Here is a 22,811-nt window from a genome sequence, read left to right as displayed (position 1 = left end):
ACACCAGCATTTTTTAAATCACTGATCTACACCTGACTCTGGGTCCTGACATTTATTGAAAAAAATCCACTATAGATCAGTGCTGTTACTATAGTGCTCAAGTCTAGCTCTGAACTTATAGGCATGCGGCTGGCCACTGTGGGAACAGAAGGCAGGCTAGCTAGGCCTTGGGTTTGATTCCCGCCCCCCTTATTACTGACGCACATATCAATCTGCAACTTTTCCCTTTTCATGTACCTGGCTGATAAAAGGAAGCAATGTGATTATCTTGTCACTGATGACTTGGGATAAATTATGTTGTAGCTCTTGCATATGTACACCTGAGGACCTTCCAATGTTGGAATGAAGACTTTATTCCACTCACTGGACGTGAAAGAGGGTGGAATAAATATTTGAGGAAGGTCACCCTATTATCGGACAACTGAGGGAGGTGAATAATTTCCACAGCAAAGTTTTGGATAAAGTTGAAAGCGAAGTTCTGACAAGAAAAGTTTCAAGATGCAGTAGTCAAGCTGTGAGAGAATCAGAGCAAACTAAATTATTAAAATGACATTCTGCAGCTGAAGTTACTTGCATAGCAATTTGCATTTCAGTTAGTGGTGCTAGAGGTCACTTCGTGGAGAAGGAAAGAGACTGTCTACATTCCCCGAGGTCCTGCATTTGTCAAGGCTGAAACCTGGAACTGGAAACAGATTCTGAGACCCAGCTAAGTCCTGCTGGCTTTCGGAGGGGGTGACAACTCAAGGCCATGTTGGAAGCAGTCCTTCCACACACACCCTCCCCGAAAGAAAGAAAGAAAGAAAGAAAGAAAGAAAGAAAGAAAGAAAGAAAGAAAAGATCCGCAGCCTTCTGTTTCTCCAGCAGCAAGCAGGGTTGCCAGAAGCATGACTGCAGCTGCATGGAAATAAGTTTGGGGGGGGGGGGAGCCGCTGAAGAAAGATGTCGTCCCCGTTTCTTCCCTGGGCTCCAGATCCGCAAAAGAAACCTACGGCTGCTGCTGGACAGCTCCCCGGCTGCTCCAGTTAGAAGACTCCGATTAAGTTGTCCTAGGAAGATACTGTACCCTGAACTTATTGGCAAAGCACCTCCTAGCAGAGTCGCGGCTGTTTCAGAGCTGGAGAAGCGGCTTCCTCATAGTTAGTTTGCCTTTTCCTCAGCGGAATTACACGGCTGGAGAAACGGGATACCCAAAGAACGGCAGCGGGTCTGTCGAGGAACTGGCAAGATACTTTCAGGGGCTTCTTTTCAATAAAGCGAATCAAGAGAAGGACCGTTGTTATCACTAATATTGATTGCGAAAGGGTTGTCTTGTTGTCTATTGGAGTCCCCCACCCGCACCTCCCACCCATAGGAGCCAACTCCCTCTGGCCACCCCCCAATAAAATATTTGAGGGAGCCGCCTCCCCAAAGTTGAGGGGCATTGCCATTCAGTAGTGGGTGGGTGTGCTCCGTCATGTGATCGATTATGCGGCCCCCCCAATATTTTATTCAAGTTGCCACCCCTGCTCCCACCCAGGAAAAGATGGAGATTCGGTTGTTTGCTTTACGGGGGGGGGGCTGCACCTCAAGCCCACCCGCTGGCGAAGGGAAGGGGCTGAGCTCCAGGCGCCTCCCAGCTTCCACGTGCGGGGAGCTGGGATCCCCTGGACCAGCGCTTGCTGAGGAGACTTTTCCCCGCGCGTTTGCCATCTGAGGCAAGTTCCGAAGAAGGAGGCTCTGCTCGCCCGGGAAGGTGAGGCAAAAAGGGAGGGCGCCGGGCCGAGAGGGCAGTTCGGCGCGGCCAGGCACCTGTGGGGGCCGCTGGGCGCGAAACTCGCGGGGCGCTCGCTGAGGTAAACGGCCCCACCCCCACCTCCTGGCGCAGGCTGGGAAAGTGGCCTCCCTCCTCCCCCAGCTCCGATTCTCCCGCCTTTTCCAGTCCTCTCCCTCACCCCCCCCCTGCCCGCCCTCTCCTCTCCCCTCGCCTTCCCAACTCCTCATTGGCAGCCCTGGGCCGGAGAGAGGATGACGCGCGGGCTCCCCAGAGGTGCCTGAGGTATAAACTCCCGTCGGGCACGCGGAGCCGCCGGTGGAAAGGGAGCGCTGCCGTGGGGCGTCGCGGAAGATGCCGCGGGGGTTCCTCGTCAAGCGGAGCAGGAGACCGGGGGGCTCTTACCGGGTGCGCCCCCCTCCGGGACTGCCCCCCGCGCCCTGCCCCGCGGAGGAGACGCCCCGCGTCCCGGCGCCTTCGCCCGAGCCCCCTCCGCAGCAACAGCTGCTGCCTCAGCCCAACGCCCCGCTGGCGGCCGTGTGGGGCGCAGGCACCTCGGACAGCGCAGCCGCCGCCGCCGCCTCAGCCGCCGGAGAGCCCCAGCGCTGCGCGCGCTCTCCCGCCTCGGCGGAGTCCTTCCCTGCGGGGCCCGCCTTGGCCGCGGCGGAGAAGCTGCCTCTGCTTCCTCGCACGCCGCTGCCACTGCCGCTGCCGCTCTCTCTGCCGGCCACCTCGGCACCGCCGCCGCTTTACCCGGCGCTCAAGCGGGCGCCCCGCGCCAAGGCGCCCCCGGCCAAGAAGCCCAAGGCCGTGCGCAAGCTGAGCTTCGCCGACGAGGTGACCACGTCGCCCGTGCTGGGCTTGCGGATCAAGGCGGCGTCGGAGGGGGCGTCGGAGGGGCCCCGCGGGGCAGGCCCGCCGCTGCTGGGCGAGTTCGTGTGCCAGCTGTGCAAGGAGCCCTACGCCGACCCTCTGGCGCTGGCGCAGCACCGCTGCTCGCGGATCGTGCGCGTCGAGTACCGCTGCCCCGAGTGCCACAAGATCTTCAGCTGCCCGGCCAACCTGGCGTCGCACCGCCGCTGGCACAAGCCGCGCCCGCCCTCGGCGCCCGGCCCCGCCCAGGACAAAGAGAACAGCCGCGGCCAGGCCGGACCAGATCAGCACCACGGCGCCGCGGACAGCTCCTGCTGCCGGGACCCGCCGCCGCCGCCGCCCCCGTCCCGAGCCGCCCAGCAGCAGCACTGCGAAGCGGGCGCCGCCGACGGCTCCAGCCTGGGCGCGCCCGGCGGCGAGCTCTTCCTGTGCCCCTATTGCCACAAGACCTTTCGGCGCCAGGCGTACCTGCGGAAGCACCTGGGCACCCACCAGGCCCCCGGGGCGCTGGGCTACGGCGGGAGCCCGCCGCCTGCGCAGCAGATCACGTTCCCGTGCCACTTGTGCGGGGCGCACTTCCCTTCGGCGGACATCCGGGACAAGCACCGACTGTGGCACGCCGTGCGGGAGGAGCTGCTGCTGCCCCTGGGGCAGCCCGAGGGCAGCGTGGCGCACGGCGAGCAGCAGATCTTCTCCTGCAAACATTGCCCCTCGACTTTCTTCAGCTCGCCCGGCCTCACTCGGCACATCAACAAGTGCCACCCGTCGGAGAACAGGCAGGTGCTCCTGTTGCAGATGCCTGTCAGGCCGGGCTGCTAGATGGGGGTGGGGGGGTGGGGGTGCGCAAGTGAGGGGGTATGTGCCACCGCTTCTTTACCAGACTTGAACTATGAAATTGCCAGATGCTGACTGACCGATTCTCCAGTTAGCGGGAACCGATTTATACGATAGAATTCCTTCGCCCCCTAAGCCTTGATCCTCAATCCGATGGTGGAGACCCGAACGAATCCTATCCGAACTGTAATTCCTATGGAAAATCGCAGTGCATAGCCCAAGGAAATCACCAGACTTTAGAAATACGTCATGCCAAACGTTTTTAATGTATGAACACAATTAGCCTTACTGCCTTATGAAAGGGTAGAGTGGTGCACTGTATATTCTGTGAATCCAGTTTCCACTTACAGTACTTAAAACTTGTCACTTCAAGAAAGCGAAAGGGAAAGCGAGCCAACAGTCTATTTGAGGCGATTGGGAATCACCCCTTCCACTACAGGACTGGAAAATGTGACATTGCTTTAAGCGTGGGTGTGGGGTAGAGAGACATTTTTCTGTGTACTCGAAATACTATAGCCAAACCTAGAGCCATCTGTGTGCCTGCCTGCGAGTAAAAGCTGTCTAGGGAAAATGGGGGCCTGAACGATTTCATTCCGGTCACTCCTGTCCCTAGGATCAAAGTACATTCCGACATTGTATTTAACAAAAAAATATTAATTCTCCAGGAGAACTAGTTAGCCCTCATACTTAATTAGTGGAATCTGCCTCTCCAGCCTCTGAGGGTTTAAAGAGTTTAATTTGCTGTGAAGTGTTTTATTCGTTGTATCTTGTATTACAACACTGTCTGATATTTGTAGAAAGTCAGCGTGCAGTCCTATTATATATACATATAAGTACATATATAAATATATACATACATACAATGTGCAAAGTTCCCTTTGTCTGCTCTTGCTCATTGCTGGCTATTAAATTCTGGATTGATGATTTTTTTGGTAGTGTATTCTGCCTATTTTCTGAGCATCTTGTTCCACTCTTTTAAGTTAAAAAAAATATGATATGCAAAAGGGAGCGCATACAAAAAGAGAAAGCAGGAAGCTACTTTGAAGTCCAAAATGTTCAGCCAGAATTTCAAGATTCATGAAAATTGTTCAATTAGTCAAACAAAGCATTAGTCTTTCTTTTTAACAGCCACCCCATCCTACATGGCAAACCAAAGAGCTTCAAAAACAGCTTGCACTAACGCATAAGGATTAGTTGTTAAATGTACAAGTCTAATAGTGTACTGGATTACTTGAGCAGACATCTTTTTGGACCCCAGCCTTCAAATCTAGTAACCATTTTAGAAATTCTGGTGGTCAATTCCCTCTCCAACTTCTTCACTGATACATTTGCTGGAAGTCCACTTTTGCAAACCTGTTTGTAGATAGGGGGCAACTTTTATTGATTAAATTTGCATAGTCCTTTGTAAATTGATACTTATAGCTGGATTTAACTGTTGTGTGTGCAGAAGTATTGATCGATGGAAGATGAAATACGGAAAGGCAACTTCATTTTAACTAGGGTAACATTAGTGAAATTATTTTGAAACTTGAAAAATACAGCATGCTATGTGACCAAGTATGTAGAAGTTAAGTATTTCTACATACTTTTAGGAACTAAGTTAGATAATGATTTTACCTTAATGGGAAAAAAATTAAAAGCCTTTCTTTAAGAGAGTTCCCAAAGAGACATTTTACTGTCAAGGAATTGTCAACTGCTTCAATTTTAAGCTGCTATTATAATGTAGCTATTTGAACTTGTTCTACTTTGGAACCCAAACAGGCATTCATTATTATTATTTTTGCAAGGATGTTTTCAGCAATATTAATTCAACATGGAATTATTCACTTTGTACAGCATTATCAATCCGCTTAAGCAAAATTTATTGAGCCAGAAAGGAAGGATTTAGGCAAGCATTATCTTGGAACTACGAAGTGGGACTAAGGTGGCAATCCTATACACTTGGAAGTATCTCAGAACTTAATATTTATGTGCAGAATTACCCCAAAAAGGGACTGTGAGTTACCGTAAACTGTCAATTAAGAAGCTTGCTGTAAAAGCTTTGCAATCTTACAACCACGAGCCATTCCATGCCTGCTCTCCACTCTCCTCATGAAGCTACTAATACTGTGATTGATTTAAGCAATCTTTCCAATATTTGCAGTGGAATACAGAGCATACACAGGTGGTAAGAATAATTTTATTGTATTATTAAATAGCATGTCTTTTTTCAACCATTACAAATTTGTATATACTACACGGTGAACAAATACATCAATATATATTTCTATAGTTGCCCAGGTGAAGGACAGATATTTACACATGCAGTTAGTACCGGTGCCATGCTACATTTTGTTAGAGCAGAATATGGCGAACAACATAGTTGTATTTTTTTCGGTATGAAAATACGTCTGGGGGTAGTGGGAATTTGGAGTGGAATGTGTTTGTGCATACATCTGCCGCTGCAAGGGCACAGTCCCTTTTTCTCCCCAGTAATGGTACAGAGCTCAGAGCAAATGACTGACATGGCAAAGGGCTTGAAAGTATGCATATCTTACAGATAGACCAAGGGACAGTTTTCGGAAGAGGAAGGCTGACAGTGCCATAACTCACATCTGGAAAGCAAATACTAGCAGGAGAGTAGAAAGCTGTTAGCATTTCAGCACTGGGATCTTGCTGTGGTGCCTGTCCAGCAGCGAATGACAGTAAGAGAGATGGCGATGGGCCTCTGTTTACTTGAAGGGCCTTAATTCTTATCACATATATTCTCTGTACATAATTCTGTGTCTCCTAGTGACCTTTGCAGAGGACTCCAGAGGTGCATCTTCATTTGAATAGTACATTCATTTGCAAATGGTACTTTTTAATTTAGAGGGTTGTACAACAAAACAGAGAAACATGCCTGCAGTCTCCAGCCCCAGGTGTGGCTAGCAACAGACCCAGAGGTTAAAACAGGGTCTCACAAGGAAAGGTAAAATGGGTGCAGAAATGACCCTACACTGACAAGTTATGGAAGCAGGGAATTAGATAAAAATATTCTAACGAAAGCCAAGGTATTTTCAGTTTGAAATAAAATTCCAATATGGTTTTCTAAAATAAACAAACAAGTGGACAAATGTGGGACAAGTATTCCATACAGAGGGGAGACAAACATCTCAGGAAAGGGGGCTGCAGGCTTCACCCATTCTTAGGTCTTGTTGGCTGAGCCAGAGGAGCGCCGTAGTTTCATGGACATGCGGCTCTTGCTAGTCCGGGGAGAAATGGGGAAGGCTAGATCGGGCCCGTCCATCTGCGCTGCTGTTGGAGCTTCGGACGCCTGAGTCTCTGGGTAGGAGCCTATGGGAAACAAGAAGACCCCCACATATGAGAACAATCTGCTGGTGGTTAGGAAAGAGCAAGTCCCCAACCCTTCTTTAGACACAGAAGAAACCATACTAGCTCATCTGCTACAATCATTAACAAACCCATTCCACTTTATGTGAGTGGAAGGCTGATGGCAAATCTAACTAAGCTCTGAAGGAAGGTCAGAACACAGCAAGAGGCTGGGGAGATACTATACAAGGACTGAGGTTGGCACCCATTTTCTACTTAACACCCTCACCACATGAATTCCTACAGGATTCAACAGGGCAGAAGCGTGAATAGATCATGCTAGCTGGATGCACTACATGGTTCGGTATCTTTGTAAAAGGAACAAGATGAATCTGAGACAAACCCTTCCCACATATAGGCCCCCCAAAATAAGTTGCAGGAACAGCAGCAAAGGAGTTAGGTTGATAAGATTTATTGCAGTGTCCAGACTTCTATGAGAGATGCAAAACAGGTCAGTGTTTTCCCCCTAAGCATGCTCCGTGTTCAGCCTTCAGTTGCCAGAAAGACAATTCTTTCTTAAATCTACCTAACTAATGAAGCTGTGGAAGATGAATTCTTGTATGCATTTGTAAAGATATCTCTCTCTCTCTCTCTCTCTCTCTCTCTCTCTCTCTCTCTCTCTCTCTCTGTGTGTGTGTGTGAGAGAGAGAGAGAGAGAAAGAGAAAGAGAGAGATCTGTGATCAGATACTTGTTGCCTATCAAATATACATCGTCAATTCCAGCCCTAAGTTCAGACTCCTTTAGCTATATTTTAGGAGCTACATACATTCCATTGGTTCCCTGTTGTAAATGTAAACAAAAAAAGTCCAACCTTATTTTAGTACTATGCATGTATTTGGACATACAGTTTGTGCCCTTGCCCTTAGAGAAAAGCTTTTGTTCTAGCGGATGTCCACTAACGGAAGCAATTTTGGCTGATTCCATTTGCATCAGCTCACTCTGCTCTGCAAGCCCCCCCCCCCCCCACTCTCTGGAGCTGATTTTCAGGGAGTGCTGAGGGATGCAGCAGGGAGGGGGAATCAGGAAAAATAGCATACCCTCTTCTATTAACATAGGCATCTGCTGGAAGTAAAGTGCTTCTATGATCACAACAGCACCAACTGGATTCCACCAGAAGCCAATTGCTTTTAAGGGACTTTATACACACAGAACATCAGATTCATAGCCAATGGCAGTACAGAAGTCGTACAGGGCTAAAGTTTACAACAATATCAACAGGATTCCCTTGTAATTGAGTTAGTAAATGAGTAATTTATTATAATATTTAAAATTAAATAATTTCCTCTAAGAGCATATCCACGACATCTTCATTAGGAACAGTATTTTTTGCTCAAGAACAGTTTATTAAAATTTACGCATAGGACAGAATTCAAAGAACCCCATGCGCAAGTGGAAAGTCACATTCACAAGGAAATGGCCAACCATCCCCTTGCAGCCACCTCACAACCTATTGCGTCAAATCTTCCTCTGAGGTGCTTTCTAACCTCCAAGAGGCATATTTTCAGAGTCATGAAGGGCTGCAGTGGGAAGGTACCCCTCTGAAAAATCCCTGGGTTGTTCCATGTGCGACCTGTTTGGATCCTATAACATTATGAATGCTTCTGAAGCATTTGGATAAAATTACCACTTTAAAAATGACCTGAGTATTTTAGTATTACTACTGCTTTATGAAAAATGCTTTGATACAGAAAACCACTTTTAAGAAAATGTTTTCACTATCTCCAAAGTTAGAACAACAACATTCATGTCCGAGTTCCTGTTGAAGGCATATAAATCCTAGGACACATTTCTTGCTTCCACTCAGCTAGATTTCCTAAAGAGGTTACTGCAAACCATCATGGCCAGGTCAGAAGTCTAACACTGCTTTTAAAGAACACTGCCATAAGCCTGATCTAATAACTCAAATGCTATTGCGTCTGCTTTGGCCAAACACTTTCTGAAACTGACAAAACCTCTGCTTTTGCTCTCCAAATGTGTGTGTTTCTTTTTATGATCCAGGTATAGCAGTTCCAAACATTCTGCTAATCGTAAGAGTAGAAAATTTATTGCACTTTACAACCCCCCCCCCACAAAACTAAGCAGAAAAGTCCTCTTCCCTACAGGGAAAGGCTGTTTTTTAACACCCCCCATGTTAATAAATTCTATCTTGTTCTGGTTTTACAAGGAATCAAAGCATTTCAAATGATGAGGTAGAGCGTAAAAAATAATTGCTGATGCTCTGCATAGCATACCATTCACAGCTAGCGTGAAAGACCTTCCGTTTCAAGCCTTTGCCCTTTACCTTGAAGTGGCCAATGCTTTCTAGTGGTGGTTTGGGAAGGAGAAGAAATATCACACCATTTCTTTCTTTGTTGAGAATGAAGAAGTGATGAAGGAGAGGTGGACAGAAGTGAGGAAAAGGGGGAAAAAGATAAAAAGATAACAGGTGTGAGACGTGAGACAAGGACAGCAGAGGTTGGAGGGCATTTACAGATGAGTACAGAAAGGAGAAAGTTAGAATTTGTTATGTCGCTAACGGTGCATGCTAAAGGTTAAAGAGGGATGCATTAGTATGCAAAAAACGAACCTCAACGATCAGGAAGAATACTCACCGGCTACAGGTTACAAAAGAAGAAGAAAAAGGAAAAGAAAAAAAGAAAAGAAAAAAATAGTTCGATAAAAATAAGTTCTGATTCAGCAGGGTCATTGCTATAAATAACACAACCATACTGGTACAAACATTTCTTTCCTGTTTGTGAATCATTTACACATTTCTACCAAAATTATCTGCAATAAAATATGACATGGCAACAGCTGGCTTCTCCTAGCTAGCCGGTTTCCCATGAAAAAGAAATGACGTTCTTCCTAAAATTCTTCCCGTAGTGCTAAAGCATTTTCCACTGAGCAAACTCCACTGAGAAAAATTCACCAACTTGCAAAAGAAATATAAATGCTAAAGAAATACTTAGTGTGGTTTCTGGACACAGAATAATTTCTTTAACTTGGCAAAAAGTTAAAGAAAGAAGTCTGCATGCACACGAAAGCTCATACCAAGAACTAACTTAGTTGGTCTTTAAGGTGCTACTGGAAGGAATTTTTTTTGTTTTGACTATGGCAGACCAACACGGCTACCTATCTGTAACTTTAACTTGGCAAGTATCTGGAAATGAATGATAATGCATTTAGCTTTAGTGAAAATAGGAGCCAGGTAAGTCTGACATGTACATGCAGCACAATTCTAGGTAAGTGTACCTGGAAGAAATTCCTACAGTGTTCAATGGGATTTACTCCAATGTAAGTGTGCACAGGATTGCAGCCTTACTGTATCTGAGTTTTGTTTGATAGCAATGGGTGAGTAGATTAATACTGGGTTTCTCTTTTCCTTCGTATTTTTTGTTTCACGTGTGAGGCAATTTTGGTTTCTTTCATGTAATAAATGTTCACTTTAATCCCAAAGCAGGTGATACTAACGTCAGTACTAATGAGCATAAATACAAAACAAACCTTCAATTGATGAAAATGCAGAACTAGAGCCTAAAAGTGCAGTAGTGATTAATATGGAAGTTGACAAATATATATATTTTAGATCACCTGCTAGCCTTCAGTTTTAAACAAGTGGGGGAGAACTATTATATTTGCATTCCACCCATCTTACAAGGAGGTGATAAAATCCACTATCTGAACACTCCTTACAAAAGGGATAAGAATAGAAAAGAAAGTATGTGAGGTTTCAGTATATAAACATTTAGAATGTTATAAACAATATGGACCAGAGCTAGGAAAGATATAAAAAGGAACTGAAATACAAAGGAGGATAGGTTCTTTTACTTAATAAAAATAGACTTTGGTGCAATTTGTAAATCACTCAAGTGGTGTGGTTGCAGCTCAACCATGCCTGAATTAAACAGTGCTCTTTAAACATCTGAATGATGAAATAAATAGTGCAGAGTAGCCAGGATTACATGGGCACCCATGTCATTATGATGCCGCTGTCATTATGTCATTCAAATTACTGGAGTGGCTCTGGATCCAGCCACAGGGAGGCAGAAACCACTCTGCTCAGTTTATGCATGCATTTACACAAGCAGAGCTGTTTAGATAAGAGGAAAGTATGACAGGTAAGTGGTCATGATAAAGATTATAGCAAGTACTGTGGAGGGGGATTGCTTAGCAAATGTTACAGAAAATCAGCATCACTGAGAGGAACTTCATGTGTAACTTTTTCCAACATAGTGATTAACTTTTGAATTTGACATGCATACATGCAATTTCCCACTGGAGTTCACATAACTGGCTGCAGATGCATGCCGTTAGTTCACCATTTCTTGTGGCAGAAAACACCTGTCCCCCCCCCCATACACACAAATAAAATTTAAGACACAAACTTGAATGTGAGCAGGTTTCAAAACGAGATGTCTCTCAGATTGCATAGATTAAATATTGCTGGGGGATACTGCATAAATGCAGTACTTTCTCTCTCTCTCTCTAGAAAAATAGGTGACTGTACTCATCATGCAGTTGTTACAGTAAGTACCGCACTTTTTAACAACAACAAAAGGAGGTGCCAGTACGGTGTACCCTTGAGCACCTCCTAAAAAAGCACTGCATAAATGACTTTTAAAGAGGATCAGATAAATACACAGAATATATCTTTCTCAGTGGCCTTGAACCACGATAACCAGAAATATATTCTGTACATTTCCGAAGCCAGGGACTGGGGGGATCTGCCCTATTTATGAACCTCTGAATGACCAGTTACACGAGAACAGGCTGAGCTATATGGACCTCTGTTCTGATAACCCTTTTCTTATCACCATGTAATACAAAGTGGTTGCCAGTTCCTTACTTAGTTGCCTCTTGCTTTGGACATGCTCGAACAATCACACTTATTATGAGTGATAGTGATGGGACTTCCTCTTCCTCCTTCCACTGCAGCCCCTCACACCTCCCAACCATCCAGAGCAGCTTTTCGGGGGTACGCAGGGGCCTGCAGTCCTACTGTGCAAGTGGAAGTCTGTTCAACTTATGATTAGATACAATTAACTGTCAGCATATATCAGAAAACATTTAGTATTGTGTTGGATGCCGAACAGCTTTTAGTTTGGTTTCAGCTAGGTGAAAAACCCAAACCCTCAAATACATGATGAAATAGGTAACTTGTTCAGTCTTGTATAAGAAACTAGTTGGGTTGAGGAGGACAGGTCACAAAATACAGTTTTATAATTCACTTTTAAATACTGTTTTACAAACAGTTCCAAATTGCTTGAATTCAATTTATATGATAGATAAGAAGACCATATCATCACATACAGAAGTCAACATTTTAATGATGATGATGTACTACTTATACCCCACCCACCCAACTGGGTTCACCAACAGACTGATGACTGGTGTTCAGAATCCTTATTCTTATCCATAGGTTAACATAAAAGTTAAATAAATATAGTGCCAGTAAACACATTGTCTCATCCTCCCTGGTGACAGGAACTCATCAGCAGTTCCTACTCTAACCTTTGTACGGTAAATTGTCAGCAATGTGTGCAGGCTGGTAGTCCACAGTTTATAACCACAGTTAATTACAATTAATTGTACTGAAAGTTGCAGCTCCATCTTAAAAAAATGGCATACAAATGCCTCCTTGGATTTTGTGCATATTTACTAACAAAGGGAAAGTGATGTTTCCCTTGATAAAGTCAGCCTGCACTCCCTCCTATAATTTCATTGGTTGCAGCTCAATCTTTCAGTTTGTTCAATAATTATCTGCATATACAATTTAGAAGAAATACTTAGAATTATTATGAAGTGATAATTCCTGAGGTTATTTTTGTTGCTCTTTGAAAATACGTTTACAATTATATTTGCACCTCATTTTCTGGGGAATCTTACCAAATTATCTATGCATGCAAGTAATTTTGCCAGAATGGGAACTCATCACTTAGCATACTTCAAAAATAATTTAGAAGGAATAATCTCTTCTCTGTTTATTGCAACCGACAGATTTAATTAAGCTGCAATCCCATACACACTTACCTAAGAGTAAAACCTATTGAATTCACAGTGAGATTTATCTTTGAACAGGACTGCGTTGTTAAATCTTTTAGGGTTGCATTTTTAAGCTTTTATTTTCTGAGGGGAATAGTGCTGGCCATCCATCTTTTTTTAAAAAAGTATTTTATATGATAAAATCTGTCCCAGCAGCTGATTAATAATCTGTCCAAGATGTTTAACCATGAATCTATCATTAAACCAATTTCAACCTCTTATGATTTCTGAGTCACCACATTTACTAGTGTCTTCCCACTGCCGATAGCTCAATATTTGACCAGGGTAGTTCTTAAATATTTGTCTTCTTTTGTTTCAGTAATTTATTTCAGTAATTTACACCTTTCATTTACCATATCTGAAATTGTTACACGGTCATATCAGGCTGTAATACATCTGACTGTTTTGCACAGGTTTCCCACCCAGACATTTGTATTTTTAATATGATGAGACAAACTTTGGGCACCTATATGTCTGGGGGAAGAAGTGTTTGGAGATCCCTCCAGTGGGAGACTGGCATATTTCATATTAGGTCTCATTTATATGGACTCCAAAATAATATTACATAAAGGCAGGCAGATGGAAAGATGATGAAAAATATTTAAAAAAATAAGAACCTAAATTTTTTATAACTATGATCTACATTACATTCTTTCCCAACTTCCCTGTTCATGGAGAGATGTACTGACAGAATATTTCTCATACATATAAAAACATACTACCTCCAGAAGAATTTTAGCCTTATTACCCTGACATGTCAACACAAAAGAATGAAACTGAATCCACAAATTCTTTGCATCTAGAAGGCTCTGCATGCAATTCCTGGCATCTCTGGTTAATGGATATTAGGTAACAAGAATGGAGAGACTACTTGAGTCCTTTACAGTTGCCTCCAAATAATACTGGATACGATGGTCACTGAGCTGACTCAGTGTAAGTACTCCATGCTCTTTGAATACCAATATTCAGCTACAGATGGCAGCTTCCAGGTATTTCTTCCATATAAAAAAACAACCAAACAAGCAAAAGCCATTGTAACATTAAGATTTAAAAAACAGGATGGCAATGTCATTTTAATGCACTTTTAACAGCAGGCATCATTATTACTTATCAGACAGCTGTTAAAATGTTTTTTAAAAATAGTTTTTAAAAGTACCTCTTGAATTCAGAAGAGGAGATAGAGAGAGGATCACTCATTCATCTCTCCAACTCAGCACTTTACAACTGATCTTACTGAGAAGCTATTTCAATCCATCTCAGAAAATATGCACCTGAGCATAAATTGTGAGGTACTCTACTCACTAATGGAGGAAGGCAAAAGCTTATGAAAACATATTTCTGCCCCTTATACACAAAGAAGCAGGTACCATAAAATTAGCTCTGCTACATATCACTTGGTCAGAAGCCTTTACAATCACTAAAACACAGATATGTAATTTTGCCTGTTTAAAATCAAATGGTGGACTTAATTAGGACAAAATAAGATATTAAAAATCACCATTAGGACCTTTTCGTGTGACTTTTGTATTTTTAACTACTGCCTTAATTTTATTTTTATTCATGAATGCTGTTGTTCCTTTTCACTCAGGCATTCATTTTATTGTGCACCTCTGCTTCTATTTCCTGTTCACATTCAGATAAAAATGATCAGCACTGGAAGGAAGTGAAAACATATGGCTTTGGGGCCCAAACATTTTTTTAATTTATTTCCTCTAAATCATATGTGCAAATCCAAATATAGCTGCATCAATTGTCTTCTGTTGGTGTCACTAGATTTCCATCTATTGTTTTCCGAAGAAGAAAACTGCTCTGAGTTTTTTTGTCTCTATTGCAAGTAGGTGAGTAATATCAGTGGTAATATTCTAATTTCTGCTTCAAGACAGCGTAACAGTTTGTCAGCAACAAACAAGTTATTTCTCCCTTTCCTTTCTCTGTTATATCGAATTCTAAAAGTATGTGCTAACATCAAAGAAAAGCAGTACAGGGTACAAGGCACACCACTGTCACCCAGTACTATTTGTTCATGCTGAGAAACGAAAGGTCAGACACAATCGAGTGTTACTAGCTCAACAGATGTCTCTCCCATTAGTTCCCTTAATCCCAGAACCACAGTGTTAGTGTTTCATGCAGACCTGGGGTTAGTAAAGACTAAAACTTGAAAAAAAGGTAGTGGGAATTTCTCAATCAGTGTGAATTTCTCTTTCTTTTAATGGTAGAAAATAAGGGCAATCAGGAAAGTTTGCATACAACGTGGTTACAAGCTTAGAGCTTTAGTAAAAGATTAATAAGAACAGAGGGGTTTTTTTTGGACACTTTGTCTTACCTTCTGATAAAGAACTGATATTTAATGATCTAAAGAGGGGAAATAAAATAAATGATATAATCATCAGGAATTCAAGAAATTATTTGTACAGGTAGGCCTTGAGTTATTCTAGATACCTTCAGTGATTATTCTAGATTCTTAGGGGGCAATCCTATGGCAAGAGTCATTGGGATGAGCAGATTCAGGTACGGCAGATCTCTGGCTCAGCCGGTTGTTTCCCAGTTCAGACAGGCTCAGCCGGCAGTAAGCCCCCAACCCTGGCTCAGCAGAAGATATGCTGTCGTAACTTGCTCTTCCTGGCTCAGTTGGGGTTCAAACAGCTGAGATGACTTTGGTTGAGCTGAGGCTGGTATAAAAGGTAAAGGTAAAGGTACCCCTGCCCGTACGGGCCAGTCTTGACAGACTCTGGGGTTGTGCGCCCATCTCACTTAAGAGGCCAGGGGCCAGCGCTGTCCGGAGACACTTCTGGGTCACGTGGCCAGCGTGACATCGCTGCTCTGGCGAGCCAGAGCCGCACACGGAAACGCCGTTTACCTTCCCGCTGGTAAGCGGTCCCTATTTATCTACTTGCACCCGGAGGTGCTTTCGAACTGCTAGGTTGGCAGGCGCTGGGACCGAGCAGCGGGAGTGCACCCCGCCGCAGGGATTCGAACTGCTGACCTTTCGATCGGCAAGTCCTAGGCGCTGAGGCTTTAACCCACAGCGCCACCTGCGTCCCGCAGGAGGCTGGTATAAGTCCCCCCAAAAGGGGCATCTCGGGGGTGGGACCAGAGAGCTCCAAAACCTTAGTCTGTTCAGCTCTGTCATGTGACTTTGCAACCTGGCATAAAACACAATGGTTTTCCTACTGTCTTCTGTTGAATGGCATTTGGATCTGCTGTAACTTTACGTCGGCCTAACTTACACCGACTTGCTTTTATGCTATCTTCTTGTGCATAGGATTGCTCCCTGTGTGATTGTTTTATTAGTAACTGAAAATGCAGCATTGTATATAGAGGATTAAAAAAAATTATAGGGGAAAATGACTATGTAACCATTCATAGTTTAAAATTAGAAAGTGGATAACAGCAAAGCTTTCATGGTTCCCAAATGAAGACTAAAATCAACCTTCTTGAAGATAAAGTGCATCAACTGGGCTTTGAGGAATCAAAGGTATCTAGGAACATTCATAAATAAAATGGTTTATTATAGATCAACAGCTGAGTAGAGTATGTGAGCGCTCTAATTTGAGTATGTAAGCGCTCTAATTTGATAGACGAAGGATACAATTGTATTTGCTCAACATGCAGCTTCCTAAGCATGGAAATCTAAATAATATTATTTTTTAATATTGGTAGTTTGACTAGAAATACTGCATTTTAAGTGTTATCAAACAGAAATCTAGGCATTTATTGCATTCTTACCGGTTTCAGAGGGCAAATGGTGGCAAGGTGCTGGACAGAAAACCTGAGCTGCATAGTCCTCAAAAGTTGAAGGATCAAGATGGTGCTGGACAATTGTTTGCAGATATCGAGCTCTTTCCTCATAGCTAATTTTATCCAAAAGTTAAGGATCAATTTAAAGTTCAGAATAAAGCAGCCAGCATGACATTCTGATCAATGACACAACCACGTTGTTTCCTTTTAACCAATCTATTTATGCATATATTAATTTTATGATTCTAATTCAGAGCTTTATCCCTACCTATTCTGAAGGCTGATATACAAGAGAGGCCCCCTGTAATTATACAATATTTTAAATGAATATGTTCAAAGGATCCCAATACCCTACCCTAAGTTCTTGCCTCTCACTTGAATGTGCAGTATCACACCATCTTTCTGTACTGATCTACCCATCCTCTTGAACCTAGAATACATTAGCTAAAACTCTTTATTGAGTTTGAAAGAGTTCAAGGTTCCCCATAAGTTCTTCCTATATGACTAATAACCGAATATATCACTCTTCTGAAGCTGCCCCAAAGGTAGTGAACTCTTATATATGTTCTGGAAGGGCTAAGCCACACCCACTGTCCAATGGAGATCAGAGTCACAGCAGAAACTAGAACAACATCTTCAGCTAATGCAGAAGTCTTTAGCAGGTATTATTCAACTTCCCATTGCTCATACAACAGCAGCTGAATAAAAATGCTGGAGAGGCATATCTCCAATCCCAATGGTGGTCATGGTTCTTGCTGGAAGCAACTTCCACCATCAAAGATAACACTTCGATAGTAATTACACAGAAATGAAATGTGAAAAACCTTCTGAATGCACCTCTGGTCAAAGGAAACAAAGTACCGTATTTTTCGCTCTATAACACGCACCCAACCATAACACGCACATAGTTTTTAGGGGAGGAAAACAAGAAAAAAAATATTCTAAACGAAACAGTGGATGTATGATTTTTGTGGTTCATGCTGTGGCCACAGACATGTGATCTGACGGTGAGTTTGGGGTAGCCCAATGCAAAAATCCTGAGGATCCATGTGGATCCATGCTTTGTAACCATGTTTTTGCACCATTGTGGCCCCAGGCAACAGTGGGTGCGTGATTTTTTTGGTGCAGGCTGTAACCATGGATCCTCTGCTCACGACTGCAGCAGATCTCCCCGTAATCTGTAGGCATTCGCTCCATAACACGCACAGACATTTCCCCTTACTTTCTAGGAGGAAAAAAGTGAGTGTTATGGTGCAAAAAATACGGTAATTAAAACAAGTGATCATGCTTCTCATACTTCCTCAAATGGGTTGCATGTTATCTGATAAACAAGGGTTGTTGTTGTTTTATGAAGGGTTTTGTAAACCCTTGCTTATAAGATAACATGCAATGATTTGAGGAAGTATGAGAGAAGGAAGGTTCCAGTAAATACATGTTACAAAATAAAATCCCCAGAACAGCACCCAACAGGGTCTTTAAAAAATATCAGTGCTCTCAATGTTAGATTTTAATATCTAAAACTAAGTACTAAAAAAAACAGATTCAGAACGAAAAGTCCATATTGATTTTCACTTAAAAACAGTCTTCCCCATAATTCTCAAGCAAATTAAACTGTTCAGATAAACACCTAGCTAAATCTGTGTATTAGGAAAAATAACTGGTCAATTATGCTATTGAAACAAGTAGGTATATTTGCAAAATGGCCATAGCATCCCTGTACCAGCGAAGAAAGTGTCTGCGGGACATCAACAGCAAAGTATTGTACTTCTTCCTTTCCCCCTACATCCTCTTTTGCTGATAATATTGACAAGAGACCAGTATCTTGAAGTGTTGTTGCTTTTGAAGAACCCTCTCCAGGCTTCTTGTTCCAGAGGGCCTGATTTTACCGTTAGCACAGAGAGAGTGAGAAAGGGAGAGAATATTTCTGCTGTTCATGAAAGCAACTATGGAAATGGTTGTCAAAATGTAGAACAGCAGGCAGCAACATACAATTATCAAGAAAAAAATACCATGCTGACTTTGTGTCATAGGCTGATTTAGTGGGATTCAAAATCAGTTACTTTCCTCATACAATTTGTAGAAGTTGTCTTGCTGTACTCATTGGATTATTAATCTTTCTAAAAACAGGATTTATTTATTTTTTGCATGCAGCTCTTTTGGCTATTTCTACTGAAGCAATGTCTTCTAATGTCATTTAAATGTATTTCTTTCAGAAGATGAGAAACACTTGGCAGGAGTTCCATTTACTTATTTTTTTTACAAATGAGACCTATGAAATCTCAACAAAGAATATTCCCCTCTTTAGAGGAGATGGGGCTGAGCTCCCCTTGCTGGAAACTATCAGGTGTGTGTACGCACATGCGTTCAAGAACCACGGAACACAATTTCTGTTCGCCTTGGGGGAGAAGATAGCAATCCACTTTCACTCCATAAGGATGTCTGGCATCAGTGGCAGCAGGAAGGGGAAACTGGACCTTGATCACATGCACCCAATCCTTTTGGTGACAAAGGCCCTAAATAAATAATAATAATAATAATAATAATAATAATAATAATAATAATAATAATAATAATAATTTGGCTGATGGGTGGGCAGCATGCTTTGGCAGCAAAGGGGCAACTTCCTTTCATCACTAAAAGGCACTTAAAAGGAAGATGGGAAAATCTGGCTGCAGGAACACGTCTGCTCACCTGCAGAACATAATTCCTCTCCGCTCACAAATCCCAGTGGGTAGGGGATAACATCTGCACTCTACCCCAGCCTTTTCTTTGTTAGGGACATTTCCCAGCGATATGAAGAAAGCATGCAAGAGCAATAAACACCAGTGCTGGCTTTCGGAGAAAGGTCAAAGATGTTTGTGCCCATTTTCCTGCACAGATAGTGTGTCTCTAAGATGGGTAGCTACCCTACCCTACCTTACCTTGCTTCTTTCCCTGCCCTCCTCACAGATTTGTGACTTTGGAAATGGGTCCATGAAATTTTACAATTTGAGCCCTCTTGGCTTAAAGCAAATCACCCCCAACAATGCAGCGTACTCATTCACTACATATCAACTCTTTCTTCGGCACCACAGCCAAATATTCTTCCTACCATTAACCTTTCTTGCAACCAAACGAGCAATTCCTCCCTTTTCCACCTTGAAAAATACCCTTCTTTGATTCATATAACCCCATTTGAAAAGCCTTGACTTATCTTTGGAATGGGGGAACTAACAATGGGTTGTAAGGAATGGTATAAACATTTTAGGTGCTTACTGATGTACAAAATATTAAAACTAATAAAGATTCTCTCATGATTATATATTTTTAAAGAAGAAGAAAACATACTAAACCCACACTTTTGTCCACTGTATTTTAGTAATTAAGTGGACTGTGCAGTGACAATAATTTTCACACCTAGGACGCAAGTGTGCAAAAAAAAAAAAAGAGCTTTGACTTACAATAGGTAGCCAAACCCAAACTACTTCTATTATAGATCTTCATCAGATTCATTGCTTATGCTCATCTGTCCCCTTAAAACAGGGTTGCAGTCCAAAAATTGCTTTTGAAAACACCATAAATAGCAACATTAGGACACGGAGGAATAGAAAACCCTTTTGTTGTGAAGGTTCTTAGGTTGTGGGACATACACAAGATTGAGCCTTAACACAGGAGAGTAATATAGCACAGTTTTTAAGAGGCTGTATATAAGTGGTAGAGGATGAAACTGATGGTTGAAGTCTAAATAATACTACATATCTCACAACTTGTTGAAAAGCACTTTTTTCCATTGGGGGAGATTCACAGCTGCTGAATTTTCTGCAGTTAATAGAGTCCTTTGATTCACAGCAGTGCCCCTTGCACAAAAAATACTGGCCTTTGTGTATTACCAGAAACTAATTTTCTATTTGGCTGAAAAGGGAAAAATTGGGTTATTGCTTCTCCCTCCTACAGAGCTTTTCATTATGCCTGATGCACTCAACTTCTAAGCTCTTCTGAGAAAAAAAAATAACTGAAGAGGCAAGAGGTAGAAAAATGAGCTTGTTAGCACATTAGAAGTGAAGTATCTTGGTGGGCCCCAGAAATTCCCAGTGGTGTGTTAACTTATCACTCTATGCATGCTGGCACTGATAGTCTCCCAATTGAGCACTCTCTTTTCGCACCAAAGGTGCTGCCAGGAAGCAAAGGCTGAAGGCCCACAGGAGAACAGCCTGCTATCAAAACAAGCTGTTTTTAAAAGTCTGTTTGAATGGGTAAAACGCTTTATGAAAAGCAGGGTGGAGACACCTACCTACTTTTAAAATGCTCCTGTTTCAGAGGTCTCTAAATGAAACCTTTTAGGTTTAGTATATATATATATATTTAGTACGTATACACAAATAGGACAGAAGTGAAGTTATTATTAGTATTAATATTATTTATTAAATTTCTATCCTGCCCTTCACTCGGAAGATGATAGGTTTACAACATGAAAATACAAAATGGGAACACAAAATGCATGACAAAACCAAAACAAACTAATAACCTCCCTCCCACAAACATATCTGAAAGGCCAATGCCCTTTCAAAGTTAATGCCTTTGATGTGATTGTGTTTGCACCTTGAGCTCCACAGAAAGGATGTACACAGCATCTTGGGAGTTGCTGACCATCTTCTCTTACAGAGGAAAAATGCTTTGGAAAGCTCATCTAAGAGAAGACAAAATACAATGCTTCCTTGCTAGCATTCAGGAAAAACGGGCAAGAAATTTGCAAGTTCTCCCCTCAGAAGAGTAAGTTTCTGGGCACTCTCTGTTGGTCCAACAAAACCCTTGCATACTGAAAAACCTCCATTTAAGCACCAAAACAGCACGGCCTTGAAGTACATATGAAGGTAGCCAAAGTCAATCTTATCCTTATTCCACACACTTCACATACTACAACTTGAACAACAAAGTGGGTAGCATTACAGATTCTAAAAGCCATCTGTCTTGTGACCTTAAGTTCAGAGCTTGACTTCGTGTGCTGCTTTGGGATGCTCTTTTAGCTTGTAGCTGGTGTAGAAAGGCCTGTTTATCAGCTGATGTGGAAGAAGCATATTTTTGCTTTATAGTGTCGGGTTGCATATAATTTAAATTACTGCATTGGCTTATCGTCTGCTGCATGCACAAGACGGGCTGAAAACACCCTCACAACAATACCACCCGTGCTATACATTTTAAAAAGCAGAGGCTGGCATATAAGAATGTCCAGGAGGAAAATAACAGAGGAATTTTCAGGAACCACTTCCAACCAGTGACATTTTCTTTTCCAGTTCCTGAGTATCTTCCAGAAGTGGGACTGACCCAAAATATTTTGCTGCCTGATGTGGAGAAAGTTATTACTCCCCGCTCCTCTGCATCAATGTGCACAATACTCAATCCAATTACTTTGGCCCGAGGTAGAAAATCACCAAAGGGCTCCACTCCTTCCATAGCAGTAAAAATACAACAATAAATTAATTAACTAACAATTTGTTGCCCTCTCATGATACCTGAAATCAGGTGAGGTGGTCGCCTCATTCTGCCTAATAGTACAACTGGCTCTGAGTTTGGGTATAATAGCAACTTGTGAAAGGAGTAACTCGTTAAACAATGCTTGTAATAATTCACATCTCTCTTCCTATCCTCTGCTTCCCCTCATCTGCTTCTTTTCCATACAAGTGATATACACCAAATTTCATCTGTTTCAGACATTTCTAAAACTCTCTTCATAAAATTAATTCGAATACAATTTAAAATACAAAATACAATGATAAAATATACAAGAGGAAATCTTTTGGATCCAATCAACAGGTGACATTTTTTGTTTTGTTTTTAATTTAAAACAATACTAAATTATACATGCACAGGCTGCAATCCTATACATACTCACCTCAGGATAAGTCTAATTAAATTTAATGGGACCTCTTAGTTAGATATATGCATAACTGCACTATTATACTTGAAAGCAGATGCCCTGGCTATTTCATTTTTGCTAAGTGTTTAATTATGCATTTTCAGCTTCAGGAATCTTATTGACTGAATAGATGCTGAAATAATTGCAATACTAAATTTAACAAATCAGGAAGCAAACCTATATCCTATCCTATGTTGTTGTTTTTTAAAAACACAATACTTCTGTGATTGTTTTACAAATGCAAATATTATGCACACTTACCTGGGAAGAAGCTCATTGAACCCAGTGGGCATTATTTTTGACTAAACTTGCATACGAGTGGGCTTTAAGATAGTGCTCCTAAACCAATT

General features: G+C 42.4%; 2 protein-coding genes and 1 long non-coding RNA gene across 12 annotated transcripts in view; 2 read left to right on the top strand and 1 right to left on the bottom strand.

Moving 5' to 3' along the window:
- The first annotated feature begins 2,018 nt into the window (after window positions 1–2,018).
- INSM2 (INSM transcriptional repressor 2) lies at window positions 2,019–6,325 on the top strand. The gene has a single exon (XM_081913611.1). It carries the CDS (start codon window positions 2,105–2,107, stop codon window positions 3,440–3,442), a length of 1,338 nt encoding a protein of 445 aa, XP_081769737.1. The 5' UTR covers window positions 2,019–2,104; the 3' UTR covers window positions 3,443–6,325.
- The window catches only part of RALGAPA1 (Ral GTPase activating protein catalytic subunit alpha 1), a 123,203-nt gene continuing 106,014 nt past the window's right edge, over window positions 5,623–22,811 (bottom strand). For 4 of the 10 annotated variants that reach the window (XM_081908134.1, XM_081908138.1, XM_081908140.1 and 1 more), the window contains 3 exons: window positions 16,557–16,681; window positions 9,041–9,155; window positions 5,623–6,772 (listed from right to left, as the gene is read on the bottom strand). In XM_081908134.1, coding sequence (XP_081764260.1) covers window positions 6,682–6,772; window positions 9,041–9,155; window positions 16,557–16,681 — 331 coding nt within the window. In that variant the 3' untranslated portion in view covers window positions 5,623–6,681. Of the gene's footprint in view, window positions 6,773–9,040; window positions 9,156–15,153; window positions 15,183–16,556; window positions 16,682–22,811 lie in introns of all 10 variants that reach the window. The other 6 variants (XM_081908136.1, XM_081908142.1, XM_081908143.1 and 3 more) reach the window with 3 other exon arrangements.
- Window positions 17,425–22,811, top strand: part of LOC309373375 — a 173,852-nt gene continuing 168,465 nt past the window's right edge. Inside the window, exon 1 of the long non-coding RNA XR_014170006.1 lies at window positions 17,425–17,640. This is a non-coding gene — a long non-coding RNA (uncharacterized lncRNA). The remainder of the gene's footprint in view (window positions 17,641–22,811) is intronic.

This window comes from Podarcis melisellensis (genome assembly GCF_964234715.1).
Source record: "Podarcis melisellensis genome assembly, chromosome: 1".
NCBI classification, from domain to species: domain Eukaryota; kingdom Metazoa; phylum Chordata; class Lepidosauria; order Squamata; family Lacertidae; genus Podarcis; species Podarcis melisellensis.
Note: the sequence above shows the minus strand (reverse complement) of the source record. Positions and strands in the feature narration are given on the sequence as shown.